General features: G+C 42.7%; 1 protein-coding gene across 1 annotated transcript; it reads left to right on the plus strand.

The window, feature by feature from the left end:
* The first annotated feature begins 1,485 nt into the window (after nt 1–1,485).
* On the plus strand, nt 1,486–17,886 carry nfx1 (nuclear transcription factor, X-box binding 1). The gene is made up of 24 exons (XM_048266776.1): nt 1,486–1,663; nt 2,328–3,389; nt 4,428–4,589; nt 4,955–5,032; nt 6,737–6,842; nt 7,022–7,093; nt 8,199–8,338; nt 8,618–8,717; nt 9,739–9,956; nt 11,413–11,510; nt 11,716–11,746; nt 11,848–11,930; nt 12,909–13,017; nt 13,134–13,253; nt 13,569–13,648; nt 14,159–14,392; nt 14,896–14,969; nt 15,113–15,214; nt 15,459–15,500; nt 15,609–15,704; nt 15,846–15,912; nt 16,208–16,353; nt 16,780–16,884; nt 17,106–17,886. The coding sequence occupies exons 1-24, from the start codon at nt 1,642–1,644 to the stop codon at nt 17,179–17,181; spliced, it is 3,423 nt and encodes a 1,140-aa protein (XP_048122733.1). The 5' UTR covers nt 1,486–1,641; the 3' UTR covers nt 17,182–17,886.
* Nucleotides 17,887–18,106: the final 220 nt, after the last annotated feature.

Consider the following 18,106-nt stretch of genomic DNA (forward strand, 5'->3'; position numbering starts at 1 on the left):
TGACTTTCACTTTCGGTGCCCGAATGGAAGTGAATGAGGCTTTGCGATTTTTTTTTTTATCTAGGCCTACGTTAAATTCTGCATCCATTGTACGATTTATTTTTTATTTTCCCCATTGGAAGGGCAACATGAGTCAAGAAGGGCACATGGGCAGTTGCACGGGCAACCTGAGCAACCCCCCTGTGCACGTCCCTGGTTCACTGTGTGCTGAGTGTGTTTCACTAATTCACAGATTGGGATAAATGCATAAATGCACCAGTTCACACAAATGAACTGGTGCTCAAGACTAGTAGGCTAATATACTATACAATGCTTAGAAAGGATGATCATTTGGAGAAACAACAACATCTTCACAAGCAGACAACCGATACTTTTTACCAGCGTAGCCTACTGTCAGTATCTGCATCTGTGTGAGTTGACACATTTTCAAAGCAACCAGTTTGAGCTCTCCAAAATCCTCTGAGCTGGTTATAGATATGCATCCAATACATTTCCATTGTTCTTGAAAAAATATGCATTATAGAAATTGAGGGTTATTTTCCACCTAGTTCAGGGGGATGTAGACTGAAACATTTAAGTCAGTGCAAAAATCCTGCAACCATAAGGTGCTGGTGGTGTGTAAACCTTTTTTTTTATTTATTTCGCTTAATCACCAAAAACAAGACAAGACCTGCATGCATGCACTATTTAGCTTATGTATATTGAGGACTGAATGGCTGCAGCTAGACAACCATGTGAAACAGAATAGATAGTAAATATGTGTTTTAACTTTGACAGATTTAATTAGGCTACAACAGCAATTTAACAGGTGTCCTGAAATCAAACAGCAAGCCTTGTTGATTTTAATGCTTACAGCTGCACTGAAAGATGGTGAGCAGCACATTGATATATCATATGGTGCTAAGAAGACCTAGAAGTAATCTACCTAAGCACTGATGCTCTGACCCCCCATCCCCCCCGTAATCTACGCGTATGGTCTAGACATAGGCACAACATTCTTTGAGACTGTTGCTTCATTGAATCGGTGAAGTTGAGCATCACCTGGTGGTCACAAAGGGAGCAAGTTATTGCAGGTTATTGTAGGGCAGGCTACAAGACATAAAAAACGTAAATGCTATATTTTATTAATTTGAATTTGAAAACATACTACTAGGCCTACATAAGCTTATTTCTACAGACATTTGCTTGGGGTAAAACTGTGATGAATTTCTATCAGAAAGCAAGCACTGCCACTAAATCTAAGAAACTGCAGGTTGGCCTTAAAACAAGTGTAATCTTATTCTTATATTAAAAACATAAATAAATATAACAAACAAACAAACAAACAAACAAAATCCTCAATCCGACAGCATTGTCCCAGAGCCCTTATTAGACATTCTCTGATTGTCCTTAGCTTACCAAATACAGTAGAAACAGCCTTGCGATCCTGTGTGACGAAAGAATCACATGTCCTGTCGTCAAAAAGCCAGGGCTTGTCATTGGACGGTACGTAAAAAGTAAATTGTGTATAAGGAAGTTGTCCAGCTTTCAAACCACGAGTGAGAAGTACTGCTGTATTTTTAGACTTAACCAGTTAAACTAATAGATCAAGAGAGTGGGGCTCTGCTGAGTTGGGGCAGGGCTGCAGGACAGCGTGACTGAATGGCCGAAGCTTCTGTTACTGGTAAAGTTGCTTCTAGTTTTAGTTGGTCCCCGGCTAAGTTATTTAGCTTGCTAGCTAACGTAGCCTGCTAGTTCACTGGTTTATTCACCACCCCAGCTAGCCATGACAGCTGATATGTTACTTTTGGACAGTTTGCCAGATGCATAACCTCATAGGGTTCGTGTGTACAGTACAATCATCCCAGAATGTGTTCATTGCGTCATGTTTTTTTTTAAACAAGTTAAAGTAGCAAATTTGCTCGGCAGCTTAAAGGAAGTTTAGTTGGGATAGCAAAGTTAGCTAAGTTAGCTGCCTGTTAAACATTAAACAATATATTTGCAGGTTGTCCCATGATTTAGCTCACTAACGTTATGATAAATAAATGATAGATAAACGTACGTTAAATTGTCTGTTACCGAAACCATGGCTTCTAATATAATACATGAAGAGTGTGTACTCTGCAATGATATGGTCAAGTTTTCTCAACCAAAAGTCAAAGTCTAATCAGGCTATCTAATGTTACGAAGTTCAAGTTTGGCCGTGGTAACACCAATACGGTATTGTTGTTACTACTATCTTGTAGAACCATACTACGTTAACTAACTTGTAGTTTCTAGCTGAAAAATATGCGTAGGCTACTGTGGTCATCCGGGGGCATAACATTGATTCTGTCCTTTATGTGCAGACACTCTGGAACTTAATCCAGACACACCGGAGTTTATTCCACGTGCGGCACAGATCCAGCATCGGTCCAAGAGAGGTCGGCCACGTTCAGACGCCGTGCGGAATCGTAGCGATCATCATACAGGCCAGCACTTTCAACAAGCCTTCTCCTTTAACGCTAATCATGAAGGTGGAAAGCCTCCTGTACAAGAAAACTGGACAAGACCTTCTGATAGCTATCACTCTCCCCAAGGAGATGACGGCAGGAGAGGGAGAGGAAGACCAGGTAGAGGCAGAGGTGGAGGAGGAGGCAGAGGAAACGGTTATGGAAATGTAGGTGAGAGTGAAGGCAACCACACTGGTCGAGGACGTGCAAGGGGCCAAAATCCAAGATGGCACAAGCCAGGGAATGGTAGAGGACACTTTAATCGGAATCAGGGTGACATCCCAGCCTTTATGCCAGAAATGCCTCCTAATGTTCAGTCTGGCATAGAAGAACCACGCTGGCAGAAGCCTTCAGTGGTCCCTAACAACACAGGGATGAGAAGCGAGGAGCTCCGCGACACGCGTCAAAAAAAGCCTCGGAAGTTCAACCAAGAACCCAGGAGAGGTCGTGCAGAGAAAGGTGCGAGAGGACCCCTTCCAAGAGAACGGAACGAGAACCAGGAGAACTGTGACTCTGGAAGGAGCTGGTCCCCGGCAGAGCCTCCAGAACCAAGACCCAACTCGGACGAAGATTCCGAGTCTCGGAACCACAAGAGCTGGAGAGCCCCCAACAGGAATCCCCCAGGTGAGACCAGGAGGAAGCCTGCAGACCTTCGCCACTCTAGGGACAACTGGAGGGAGCATCAGCCAGCAGACAGGGAGACGCGGAGAGAAGACAAAGGCCCGAGAGTGGCCTCACCCCCTAGGAGCCCCCTCCCTAATCCAGAGGAGCCCAGCTGGAGGGCTGGAACAGGGAGAGCTCAGGGCAGGCGAACACCACTGCAGGACAGGGGCCAGAGGCACACAGGGGGACCGAACCCTAGAGCTGGTCACAGGAGGCATATGGATCATGTGCCCAAGAGCAAAGAGACTCAGACAGGTGAGAGAGTAAGAATGAGTGGCCACAAATGTGAAAAACAAAGTGAGTGATTGAGAGAGAGAGGGGGGGGGGATTAAGAGAATATTAAACAAATGTCCCATTCCCTCACAGTATCACTTATTTACACATATATGTACGGTTTAGATTAAGTTTTAGATCAAATTTGATCAATGGTGTCCTTTGTGTGCTTTTTAATGAAAGATTTTTTTCAGTGTTAAAGGAATTATCCGGAGTAAAATGCACTTTAGATCAATTTACGGATGATTGGGAGTACATGCGTTGAGTTGACATCAAAATCATGTCATTCGGATGTGTTTTGAGAAAGTTGGATTTTACCGCTTTTAGTCAAAACTCGTTAGCCTGGAAGTGACCAGGGCATGTAATTTCGCCGCTACAAAACGCTATTTTTATACCTCTTCTACAGTTCCAAACAACATTACACTTACGTGGTAGTGAGTAGAGGGTCCCTAAAGCCAAACCGAAGTATCCCGAGGTCTTTATGTGGTCGGATAGAGAGTCCAGAATGAATTTCATCAAGCCAGTACCTTTCCGGAAATGTTGCTGCTGCAGCTGGCGTCTTTAGGGGAAAGTTCGTAGGAGTCGATTGCAGAGTGTGGAGTAACACGCTCTGGAAATTCACAATTTCGTCGCTTCGTAGGTTTTTTTTTTTTTAAACATAGGAATAGAAGAAAAGAAATACTGGACTATGTTTTTTTTTTTTTTTTTTTTTTTTTTTTAAACGGCGACGAAATTGTGAATTTCCAACTCCGGCTCCCAATCATCCGTAAATTGATCTAAAGTGCATTTTATTCCAGATAATTCCTTTCAGGGCCATTCATACCAGAAACGATAACTAACTAGGCCTATAATGATAACTAACTGTAACAATGTTATCGTGCTAATTCACCACCATAGCCTAATGTCAAAGATGCATATTACTTTATTATTTGCAGGGAGAGAGCTATGTCCTTTTTGTCATGACTGGGCATTTAGAAATTTCTCTGAACTGAGTGTTGTTGTTTTGCTCCCTTTGGTCAGGCTGTCTGATCGAGCAGCTGACTGAGGAGAAGTATGAGTGCATGGTGTGCTGCGAGGTGATCCGCGTCATGGCCCCCGTCTGGAGCTGCCAGAACTGCTTCCATGTCTTCCACCTCAACTGCATTAAGAAGTGGGCTCGCTCGCCTGCCTCGCAGGGTGACGGTAAATCCACAAAGCCATGCAACAGTCCTGGCCGGTCAGGGAATCAGTTGGGGTGATTCAGCAATCCCTTACATGTATACCTTGTCAGATTAAAAAAAAAAAAAAGAAATTGATCTAAATGGTGGTTAAAAAGTGGTTACGTTGAATTTAGAGAGACACAACATATCAGTCAGTTAATGCCTCAACCCATAGTGTCATTGAGAAAAAAATGAGTGATCAGTCTTGTACCGTTAGTGAGAAATTTTGCACTGGGCTGACTTCTGTGCACTACTAGTGATGGTTGTGCAAGACTTTTTGAAGAGTGTGGTTGATGTTCCTCACAGTGCGTGTAGATTCCATAAACTGTGCTATTCATTATTCCACAGATGGAAGTGAGGGATGGAGGTGTCCCGCATGCCAGCACGTGGCCTTCCGAGCTCCGAACTCCTACACATGCTTCTGTGGTGAGAACTCGGTGCTCCTGTAACAGGAACATCATCATGGCTTTGCATGAGTGAGCCATTATATATATGCTTATGTTTCAAAGTAATCTCCTGATGTTTTAGTATAAATACAGCATCAGCAAAAAAATTAAATCCAGTTTGTCACCAGATGTCTTGGAGTAGTAATGAAAGTAAGTACTCTTGGAGTTGTAATGAAAGTAGTATACAATATTGTGTCCAATTTGGTTGTAAGACTGATGTATTCCTTCAAAATGACAACCCTATTTGTTATGTGGACAGTGTCTTATGCAATAGTTAAAATGACTTTTGTGATTGCCTTGATATAAAGATTTTGCCTTTGGCATTTAGGTGGTCTTATGGTTTAGGCTCAAGTTAAGATAAAAGCATATTATACAGTTGAAAGCAGAAGTTTACATACCCTGTACATACACATGCTAAAGTTGACTAAAAAGAGGAATAAAAAAATAAATCTTTTGGGAATTGATCTTAATGCCTTACTTTAAAAAAAAAAATAATAATTTTTAATTACGAAACTAGACACTCTAACACACCTTATATTGAGTGATTTTGGGAACTCTGTGATGAATGGAAATGAAATATAGACCCTTTCAACAATAAAAACAAAAACAATGCTTGAATGTTCTATTTGGGCCCCAATCTATTTCCTCTGCATTAAGATAACATTATGGAATGTTAAAAAGGAAGTCTTGTGGGCCCAACTATGATGCTGAGAATGGAACTCTCTTGAAAGGGTCCATATGACGATCGAAAACTCATGAAAACGCACAATCTGGACATTTTATCATAACTCGGTTGCCGCTTTGGGTCGAATCAGTGACGCTTGCACGTCATCTCAAAACCAGGCCATTTTCGTGGGTCTATCACTAGGTGGCAGTCTCGCCAGGTCTCGCTGATCACTTCCCGGAAAGTTTACAGGCAACACTTAATATTTCATGAAAGACGTTATATCTCCATTTCTAAAAAAAAAACAGCGATTTTGATGAAAACTAGCCACTGTTTAGCTTGGGATTTCTCAGGAACAGAGGCGTGTAGAAATACACGGTTTGCACCCACTGAGAGCTTAAAGTCTCACCTTTTAAACAAGCCATTATATGTGTTCATAGCTATAACACAGAATATGCTGTGGCTGTACAAAAATCATCAACAATGGTCTAGATTGCTGGCACTTTAGGACAAAGCTTCCGAAAACAGCTTGGCATTCAATGAGTTAAGGACACCAATTTTCTTTGTGAATGAATAATGCATCATAAATAAATAAATATTCTTCCTTAAAATACAGGGGCTCATAAGTATACATACCCCATTACCCTAAATTCCCATAGAGGCAGGCAGATTTTTATTTTTAAATGCCAGTTATTTCATGGATCCAGGATACTACACATCCTGATAAAGTTCCCTTAGCCTAAAACATGGTTTGATTTGCATTTAGAGATGATGGAAAGTACCCCTCCATGCCAATCAAGAGATATGTTGAAGGGTATGTCATGATGTGGGGTTATTTTAATTCCAAAGGCCAGGGGAACTTTATCAGGATGCATATAGTATCCAGGATTAATGAAATAATGTTTTTTTTTTTTATTCCTCCTTTTTAGTCAACTTTAGCATGTGTATGTACAAGGTATGTAAACTTCTGGTTTCAACTGGATGTATTCATAAGCCAGATCATCACTTCCCTGTTGTCAGGCAAAGTGACCAACCCGGAATGGCAGCGCAGTGAGATCCCGCACAGCTGTGGTGATATGTGTGGAAAGAAGAGGAGTGGAGCAAACTGCAATCATCCCTGCAACATGTAAGCCCCTCCAAACAGAGCTGACGTCTCTCCTCACATCACATTCTGTTTCCATAGTAACATTAAGATTGCATTTTTGCTAATCTATAGAAAAGATAAATGCCAAACTAGCTAGTTGTGTGATATAGTTATACCATAGCTGCTACACAGGTCTTACCCTATGTCTGTCTTGTCAACAGCCTCTGCCATCCAGGACCCTGTCCACAATGCCCAGCTGTCGTGTCCAAGTCATGCACATGTGGGAAAACCAGGTAACAACCACATTACTGCAAGGCTTATTAAGTAAGGGATAACAATCGTAGAAGTATCCCGTTATGTAAGGGATAATGTATAGAATGCCGGTCATTATTGGGAAAATATGTCCCGACAGGGCGAACCGGCCTGAAGGGACTTATTTTCCCAATAATGACCGACGTTCTATACATTATCCCACTTATTATACGGCTACTTGCCAAAACGGAAATTAAAAACGCCACGATATCTCTTTACACTTATTTGTTACCGTTTCGTCTTGGCTTTTGCTGAGAAACAAATAGTTCGCAACACACGCTGAACTTGAATCAAACATTCTTTAGAACACAGCTGATCAACCGTCTGCTTTCACTTTTGAATGAAGTTCCAATGCAAGAAGTGACCGGTCTACTTGCGGAGTGATATGAAAAACTAAAATCAGCAGCACAAAACCCGTTGCCATTGACAGCGGTAATTATATGTTTGCAGATGTAATTCCATGAAAATATTTTACCGTAGAACGTTGGGAAATCCCATTCAAGTCAATGGAGCGTTCTACTAGCATTGTGAAGAGCTGTATAATAAATGGAATTAATGGATGAGGCGGATGCCTCCAACAAGTCTATTAATTCCATATAACTGGACAACTTGAAGGCTGTTATCCCGCTCATCACTCGGTTGCCACTGTAGGCAATAGTCATGCCTTTATAGCATGCAAAGGAAACAAGCGGTTCAGTTAAAAAAGAAGCTGGCAACAGTTTGTTGTACTTCTTTCTTTGCTCCTGACTGTGATAACGGTTGGCAGTTAGCTTGTTTACAGTTGATTCCATTGTTGCGTAGCCTGCTTCCAGGCTCAACCGTACTTTACCATTCAATGAGCATTGATATGGGACAGTGATTAAACTTTTTTTACCAGATCTATGTCATAGGTGTCCCGTTATTCAGAATTAATAGCCACCCTGCAGCCAATCAGAGAAGGGTATTTCTTTTCTCCGGGTAAAAAGGCTTGTTATTGTGCCCCATTCTAACATGTTGCTGGTGCTAAAAGTCCTTTCATGTTATGATCCACCCAAGATTTAGTTCTAAGGTGTTGGTTGATTGGTTTGTTTGGTTGATTGTATGTAGCCAGCTGGTACGTTGTAGCCAGACGGTGGCCATTCGCTGCGAGGAGGTGTGCAGTGCTGCGCTGAACTGCACTGAGCACACCTGTGCCCAGGTGTGTCACAACGGGCCCTGTCAACCCTGCCAGCTCCGGGTCCAGCAAGGTGAGCGAATAGAATACTCCCACTGTCTGCTTCACACTCCGATTCATTCCTTCCTGCCATCAGACGGATCTCCTAGCTCAGTGAGTATCAGTTGTGAGATCTGTGCTGCAGCTACCTTGCATTAAGCTGTAACACTAGTTTGTTTTGTGTGTTTACGTTTTTGTCAAAACTTCAGATAAACACTTAATGCTTTAATAAATAGGATCTTTGTTGTTTGTTTCCTGTGGCCTTTCCCACTGTTCTCCTCTTACCAGTGTTGCTCTCTGCCTGTGTTTACAGTGTGCTACTGTGGTGTGGTGTTGAGAGAGGTTCCCTGCGGGACCGATAAGGAACACTTTGACGGTTCTGGACACTTCTCTTGTCAGAAGCCCTGTGGAAAGTGAGTGACTTCAGCTCAACACACTGGGCCCCCACGTCCTTTTTTAATGTAAAGCACGTAGTGAAGAGGTTTCTTTTCTTAATTTTTATTCTGTACATACAACTATGGTCTTGTTTGTATTAGCAAATGCAGTAATCTATTTATTTACAAATGTACTGCAATAACACTTATGCCATTTTCTACTGCTCTTATTACTATTCATCCTGCACATACACTTATTCTTACTGCTCTTATAATGTTACTGTTTCTGTAGCTGTAGTACATTCTGTACATATATGTCTATATTTTCATACTGAATATCCGTATTTATTCTGTTTTCTTATTTTATATTCTGTTAATACACTGCATATATCTATTAGTCTTACTACTATTGTAATGTTACATGCACATGTTGTTCATACATTGTTCATATTTATTCTGCTCTTATAAGGTAACTGCTAATACACTGCACATATTTATATTTACTGGTAATTTATACTACTCTAAACTACCTTCTGTAAATCAACTCTATACTACTGTCTACACTGAACTATATTTATTGTCCTGTCTATACACCACCTGCCTATACTTTGTATATCACATTGCACCTTTCTGCTTTTTGTTGCACTTCTGGTTAGAAGCAAACTGCATTTCGTTGTCTTTGTACTTGTACTCTGCACAATGACAATAAATCTATTCTAATTTAATCTAATCTAATCTAAATAAAGAGTTTGGTTCCAAAACGCTATATCCACCAATTTAATGAATTTTCATAAATCCTGTTATTTTATTTATCTTTACTCAATCAAAACAGCAATTTCATTGATATTACCTGAAATACACAATTAAATATATAGATATATAGGGTTTTGGAACCAAACTTTTCAAATACATACCCACATAAAATCCTGTTACCCAGTCCTTTCCTCTCTATCTCCTTTCAGCCCTTCATGAAATCCCTGTAGATTGAGTACAACTTGAACTCACACATAGCATTTGGCGTAGTGCCCCACATCTGTTCTCTTCTGTTCTCTGTGGTCAGGATGTTGGACTGCCAGAGGCACCGGTGCCAGCAGACGTGCCACACTGGGCCGTGCCAGTCATGCCCGCTCTCGCCCCGCCTGGTGCGCACCTGCCCCTGCGGCCAGACGGCGCTCAGCAAGCTGCTGGAGCTGGGCTACGCAGAGAGGCGCTGCTGTGAGGACCCAATACCTTCCTGTGGCAAGACCTGTGGGAAACCTCTGCCCTGCGGCTCCACCGGTGAGACTGTGTGTGTTTGTGTTCGTCACTGACAAAGTGTAAAGGAAGGGAAGTGTAGAGCTCAAGCTGTTTCCTTTAATAGGCTCTTATTGTGTCTGTATGTGAAAGACATTATTGTGTGTTTGAGTTGATGTGTGAGAGAAAGTGTGACCAGGACAGAGACCATGCATTACACACTCACTGGCCACTTTTTTAGGTACACCTTTAGTAGGTACACCTTGTTAGCACCTGTTTGGACCCCCTTTTGTCGTCAGAACTACCCTAATACTTGGCGGCTGAGATTCACCAAGGTACTTGGAACATTCCTCTGAGATTTCAGTCCATATTGACTAGGATTTAGATCTGGGGACTGTGGAGGCCATTTGAGTAAAGTGTTCCAAAAAGCAGCTGGACAATTTCATGTGGAAAGACACTTGCAACAGCATAGAGATGTGGAGTAGTGCACTGGTGGAGCATAAAAAGAATGTCTCAACTCTATTTAGAGTTTGTGATTTGAATTTACATTGAGTGCTCCAAACCTGATGCACTGCTTTCATTGCTAAGCCTTGTCATGATTCAGTCTTCAATAATGTAAACCACATGGCATGGTGGGTTGACAGCACGTTTCCTTAGCTACCTTTGTCATGAGTAAACAAAACTAACTGCCTAACGCAGAAAGTATCCTATGATGGCTACTGAAAACAGCATTGAAACAGTTTTTTTTGTCATTGTTATGCTTTTAACTGTCACAAAGTTTTTTCCCATGATTTGATGGGAGCACTATTACTAAGTCGGTGCACATTCCATAGCACTGCCCAGTTTCAGTGGTATTAGCTCTTGGACATTACTCCATAGGCGTATACAGGGTATGAAGGGTTCTGTTTGCGCAGAGTAAAAATAGTTTTAGTAGACCCGTCTAATTTGTTTACGTGTATGTGCCACCACATCATTAGGTATAGCCAGTTCCACTGTTTAAAGTGGAAGCTAATTATTGCAGCAAATTGATTGCTTGCAGTGGTGTGCTTGTTTTAGGCTGCACCTAGGTGCAAAATGCAGGGCCTTCCATTAACTCCTTATAACGTAAGCTACCTGATGCTACCCGTCTTGTCCGGTCAATGCCATGATTCATTGTGCGCTGGTTTATTTTTAGTATTTCGACACATGCTATTTGCGCACCGAGAGGCAAGCAGAAAGTATGTTTGGTGAGCTCTTTCGCCAGGGTCATGAAGTGCTTTGCAGGCAATGGGCAGGAAGCTGCTAAGCAGACAGAAGTCATGCAGAATCCATGCATACAACTCTGCTGTTCCTAATGAAGGGAGAAAGCAAGTGTTCAAGCAAAATGCCACAGCTTGAAAAAGAAGGCTGGGAATAAGCTACCTGATTAAGTCTGCTGCTGTTGGTCCCAAACCTCCATGTAGAACACCATGAGTAAGTGTTGTTAGTGAATATCTGTGTGTGGCTCTGTCTCGCTCTTCAGACATCATTCACATGTGTGAGAAGCTGTGCCACGAGGGCGCATGTGGGCCTTGCTCCCTCACTTCCAGCATCAAATGCCGCTGCGGCTCCAAGGCCAAGGTGAGCCTCTCCTCCACTTGCTTCTCTGACCTCACCATGTTCCTGTAGTCCCAGTGTGGCCATAGCAGGCCCGCTCTCCTTACTGTTGGAGCAGTTGGAGCCTAGTCCCTTTGTCACCTGCCTTTGACTTAATTGCAGTATTAGGCTCCTCTAATCAATCAGCTCAGAAATGTTTCATTCTGTGGTCTCCCGGTTCTTTTTTCAGGAGGTCCCCTGCTCAAGTATCCAAACAGAAGGTGTGTGTGCTTTTTGATGTACAATCACAACAAAAAACACATTTCTGTTTATTGTTTTCTTGATTGTAAGTTAATGGTTGTCTCATGGTGCTTTCTTTCAGATGATATGAGTTTTGCCTGTGATAAAAAGTGCAACAAGAAGCGCTCTTGTGGCAGACACAAGTGTGGGGAATTGTGCTGTGTGGTGAGTGGCTACGGGTGACTCGGGTTAAATATTGTTATCACCCGGAGAGAAGAAATACTCTTTTCTGATTGGCTGGTGGGGTGGTTATTCATTCTGAATAACGGGACACCTATGAAGTAGATCTGGTAAAAAAAAGTTTAATCACCATTCCATATCAATGTTTATGAATGGTAACTATAACAACTGTCCATGCTATCGCCGTTAGGGCCAAAGAAAGTTGTACAACAAACTGAACAAGTCATCTTCTTTTTTAGCGGAACTGCTTGTTTCCTTTTGCATGCTGTAAATGTATGACTATTGCCTTTAGTGGCAACTGGGTGATAAGCAGCATAACGGCCTTCGAGGTGTCCTGTTATGCGTGTCGGGGAGTTATTTGCCCCTCGCCCTCGTCCATTAATTCCATATATCAGGACACCTAGGTGGCCACTATCCGTTACGTAATAAATGGGTGTCACCACTATTGTAATGGAAAGTGGATGTACTATACAATTTTGCATTTGCATTTTGCATGTCTTTGACTTTGTCAAGTGAATACAATTGCGTTGTAGCCATAGGTTCAGAAGCTTAAGTGCTAATTAAGTGTGTTAAATTCCTTGATGAACATTGCATGTCTTTGCAGAACCTGTATATTTTGCAACATTTACAAATAGATAGCAAGCATAGTAACTTTGCGTCATTGAAGCTATACAATCTGTTGGGCTTCTCTTCTCTGACTGGCCCTTGGTCCTTTATTTTAAATGGGACAGTATTATAGCTTCTGTTGATAAGTCAAGTTCCCACACTCTCAAGCTGAGTGGTCTCCATATATTTCACGCAACAAACACAAAGGAGCCATTCTAATACTAAATGAAAGCATATGTCCAAGAGGAAATTTATTATGGTGACGGTATCAATGGTAAATCTTGTGTCAGTTGAAACCCTGAAGTTTGTTATTGCCACATTCTTTGGATTTGTTTATTTGTGTGTGTGTGTGTGTAGGACATAGAACATAAGTGTTCTCTGATCTGCGGCTATAAACTCAACTGTGGTCTGCATCGCTGCCAGGAGCCCTGTCACCGTGGCAACTGCCAACCCTGCTGGCAAACTAGTGAGTTCCACCACCCAGTCCAGCACGGCCCAACTAAAGCTGCCCAACTGGAGAAAACTTTGTGTGACGCTGCAGTGTATTTTTTGTGTTTATGCTTGCGTGTGTGCACATGCCAGGTTTCGATGAGCTGACGTGCCATTGTGGAGAGACTGTCCTGTACCCGCCTATCCCCTGTGGCACCAAACCACCCGAGTGCAAGAACCCCTGTGCCCGGCGGCATGACTGTGACCACCCAGGTACCTAATGATCATACTACTACCCATCTTATTCCAACAAGCTTCAGAAATGTTACTCCCAAAGTACTGACAGCGATAATTGTTAATTGTATACAGTGATTTGCAGTGCAGTTTACAGTTTACAATTTACAGTTGACTCTACCAACAGTGACTGTATTTATACATTCTGCGTCTTATGCAATTTGTGTGCATTTACGGGAAGTTTCACTGAAAAACAATCTGTGCAAAATCAAGTGTATTGAACATTGTGACTATTTTTAGAAAAGCCTTTTCCTCATGTTTTTTTTTTTTTTTTTTTTTTTTTCTTTTCTTCAGTTTTCCACAACTGCCACAGTGAGGAGAAGTGCCCGCCCTGCACCTACCTCATGAAGAAGTGGTGTATGGGCATGCATGAGGTCTGGCTCTCAATGTGGTTCCCCACTCATTGTGTGCACATCCTGTTACATTTGTTGTGAAGTCTGTTTGGTATTATACATTTTTGTTTGTCACTCTCTCCTTTCTATAGCTGTTTTTTCCATTGCCGCTTTGTGCAAAATAAAAGTGATATTTGTCGAAATTCCACAAAGCACTTTACGAATGGTCGTTGTTTCCATTAAGTGATGTAATGTGATTCTGTGTTTTTTGCATCTCCCTCTGCATGCTCTCTCTGAACACTCTTTCCTCTCCCACTTTCCACATGTCTCCGTTCTTGTTCTAGATCTAACTTTCACTTTCCACATGTCTCCGTTCTTGTTCTAGATCTAACTTTCACTTTCCACATGTCTCCGTTCTTGTTCTAGGTCTGTCTTTCTCTGCTATTGTTCTTGCGTTCTCTCTCTCTCGAGCGGTCTCACTTGTGTGCCCTCCTCTTTGTCCTCCCAACTCTTCCTCACCCACTCTTTCTTTCTCTCTCCTCTTCCTCTCAGCAAAGGAGCAACATCCCGTGCCACCTGCAGGAAATCTCCTGTGGCCTTCCCTGCAACAAGCTGCTGCCCTGCGGCTCCCACCACTGCAAGCGCATTTGCCACCGCGGCGAGTGTCATGCTGAGGGCGAGGCGTGCCGCCAGCCCTGCGTCATCCCCCGGCCTGAGTGCCAGCACCCCTGCACCGCGCCCTGTCACCATGGCAAGCCCTGCCCGCGCAACACCTGCACCACCAAGGTTTGTCGTGGTACCTGTGTTCTCTGATTGTAATTACAGGAACACACCAACTTTTTGGGAAATTTGGGGGGTTGGGGGTGAGTGCGTTAATGACAAGGAAGCACAAGAGGGAGGGGCGAGCTAGCTCTCTGTTTTGTTTGATAATACTTCAGTATATATACCGGTACTCTTTTCCTGTGAGGGGAAATATGGTCTCTGCATTTATCCCAATCCGTGAATTAGTGAAACACACTCCGCACACAGGTGAAGCACACACTAATCCCGACGCAGTGAGCTGCCTGCTACAGCGGCGCTCGGAAGGAGCAGTGAGGGGTTAGGTGCCTTGCTCAAGGCCACGTAGGCCACGGCTGCCCCTCCAGTAGGCCACAGCTGCCCCTAAAACCCCTCAAACGTCAACAGAGAAGACCTCAACCAGCCATGCTTAGAGAACCTTTAAGAGTTGACATTTTGGCTATGGGACTGGTTGGGAGATGGTGATTTTCACATGTGATATTGACCTGCAGGTAACAGTGCAGTGTGACTGCGGGCGAAAGAAGGAGACAGTCTCATGCACAGAGGCAGCCAGCTCTTACCAGAGGTCAGTCAACAGCTGACCTGAGAGTGTTTTCAACTTTTCAACTGTTCTTCTCATCATTTTGACTAGATATGTTTTCAGTGCTTCCTCATCTATACCATTGAGTTAAGACTTTGTGTTTGTGTCTGTGTCTGCCTGCACCACAGGTATGCTGCTATTGCAATGGCAAGCAAGTTGTCAGACATGCAGCTGGGAGAATCAGTGGATATTGGGCAGCTTATCCCCAAGAAAGAGTCCAAACAGGCCAGGTAGTTCACCCCACCCTTCTAGTCTTACTACCCAAACACAGATGAATAAACTGCCCGATGAGTGGATTTTCTACAGATATTACAGACTTACACAAACCTACCATACAGAACTCCACTACATTCACCACAATAGGTTTCTATTGTGTAGTACCGGTGAGCAGAGCTATGACCAATGAAAGACTAAATGAGTGAAATTAAAGCCTTGAGTGTGTGAGTAAACTCTCGTGTGTCGTGTATTTTTCAGGTTGGAATGTGATGAGGAGTGTGCCACGCAGGAAAGGAACAAGTAAGTTCTACGGACTTTTGTGTGCGAGTATGTGTGTTGCTGTATTAGTAGTCATAAACCTAAAGGCTTGAAGGCCATTGAGTTTGTTGTTCTCATCTCTGTTTACAGGCGATTGGCTGAAGCCCTGCAGATCGACCAGTCGGTTGATCCTTTTAACACTAGATCCACTTCCAAGTACAGCGATTCTCTCAAGGACGACGCCAGGTTATTTCCTAGTTTATCTATCACCACTCTGGAGCATATGTGCTTCGATGTGAAGAGATTATCAGTATTGCTTTATAGCATGTCATCGGTTAACACAAAAACACTATATATATATATATATGTATTGTGTCTGTTACACAGAAAAGAATTCAAGTTCGTCAGTGAAGTTGAACGAGAAATCAAAAACCTAGTTGAACTGGCAAGCAAGGTAAGGGCACATTTCTTTATTTTGATAAATTTATGAAAATGTGAATTTTTCACGCTCTGTGTGGTATGTAAAGCATTAACAGCTTGTTTTGTATGGCCAAAATCATGAAAAACATTAAAATTGTATGCCTAGAAAGAGAGTACGCCTCCTCTTGAGTAAGGCCATTCTCATGTGTTTACGTGCACTTTCATAAGTTCAAGGCCATTGCCAGTGGGGTGGGATTGAGGGGTACTGTCATATTATGAAATATTAAAACATTGAGTTCATTGAATACTGATGATCTAACGGACTGCAGGGCAAGCTGCCCAAGCGGAGCCACTGTTTCCCGCCCATGAGTAGGGAACACCGGCGCATTGTTCACGAGCTGGCCGAGGTGTATGCCGTAGAGAGTGTCAGCTACGACAGTGAACCCAAACGCAACGTGGTCATCACTGCCATCAGGTGGGAACCTCTGCAACACAGTCCAAATATGTCTATTCTTTTGCCATATGGACCCTTTCAAGAGAGTTCCATTATCAGCATCATAGTTGGCCCCACAAGACTTCCATTTTAACATTCCATATGTTATCTTAATGCAGAGGAAGTAGATTGGGGCCCAAATAGAACGTTCAAGCATTGTTTTTGTTTACCTTGTTGAAAGGGTCCATATTACTTGAATTTGTGATTAGTTGTCATTTTAAATTTGTTTTGACGTCATTGCTGATTGCTTCCTCTGTGCCAGGCATGTAGGATTATTCATTGCAGCATCTTAATTTAACCCTAATACGTTCTGAAGTTCTTGTTCTTGATGATGCGTCATCTGCTGCACGAGGGTTCATTGCCACGTTTCCTCAACTCGGCTTTTAACTTGGGGATTGTCGTCTGTAGGGGGAAGTCTGCCTGCCCGAACTCCACCCTGACCGCGTTGATCGAGAGGGAGACCAGCGGCAGGGCCCCTCCCCCCATCGCCCACATCAAGCAGCACGGCAGCAAGTAAGAGAGCACTCAGTAATCAGCCAGTCCAACTCAGACAGAACACAAGTTTTTGTATAACTCAACCTTTGGTTGTTGGATTGGAGTGTTAAAACATTGTTTAGAAGAATGGAGATGTTTAGTGCCTCAGTGGGAGCTCTTTAATAACTTCATAATTTCCCACAGGTGTTGGTATAATTCAACATGCTCTTTTGAAAACTGTGTCTGTGTATGTGTGATAGGAATGAGACTAGCATTAGCTGGCTCAAACCAACAAAAGAAGAGCCTGCCATCGATTACTTTGATGTCCAGGACTGACCGGAAGCCAGAACTGGCCAGCCAAAGTGACGGCTACTCGGTAGAAACCAGGAAAGTCAACGTGCACCAATCCACTGCCTGCTCTGGTCATGGTCACTTCTACGATACCGGCACACCAGCAGATACTATACTCCCTAATCCTCTCAACACCCTTTGTATTAGGAGCTCCGTCAGCGAACTAACCCATTTGATTCATTGATTGATTGACTCCTCTCATTTCTGAATTTAGTGAAAGTGTGCTCTGAGATTGCTAGGTCTGACATGGATGCCAGTAGAGGTTTTTATCCACTCTTTCTTTTTTTGACTGAAAACTTTGTCAGTTGAGAATGCAAGGGCATTCATGTGGTCCTTTATCAGTTGGTGCAGTGTAGTGGAAACTTAATCAAATGACCATCCCCTTAGAATCGCAGTAAATAATCAGCAAACAGTCACAGAAAGGCTACATTTCATTCACTTAACACAAAGCCTCATGCTTTGTTTTCACTCTGTAAACGAAAAAAGTCTCGAGGGACCTAGTTATTAAGCTCTTGAATGTTGCCGCATGTCTAATTATTATGCAATTACCCGTGGAGGGCTTCTCTGGTGAGTAATCAAAGGTTTTGCCAAGAGTGACCACTAGATGGTGGTAAGGAGATGCAACGAGTGTTCCCTGCTGTAAATGAGTTACATCTGTAAACTACATATAAAAGCAATTCTTGAAAGTGTTGTATGTGTTCATCTGCATTTCTTGTATAGTCTCAAACTGCATGTTTAAATAGTTATCAGGATATGTGTATGAGCTACTTAGTGTAGAGAAATTGTGCCTTAATATGCCTTTCTCTAGGCCTACTATTGTGGTAAGTCCTTCAGGTGATTTAAGAAATATGCTTAAGCATGAAATCCCCCACCCCGCCCACACAGCATTCAGTCACCTCCCTTTAGTATA

Source organism: Alosa alosa, chromosome 16, assembly GCF_017589495.1.
Source record: "Alosa alosa isolate M-15738 ecotype Scorff River chromosome 16, AALO_Geno_1.1, whole genome shotgun sequence".
NCBI classification, from domain to species: domain Eukaryota; kingdom Metazoa; phylum Chordata; class Actinopteri; order Clupeiformes; family Clupeidae; genus Alosa; species Alosa alosa.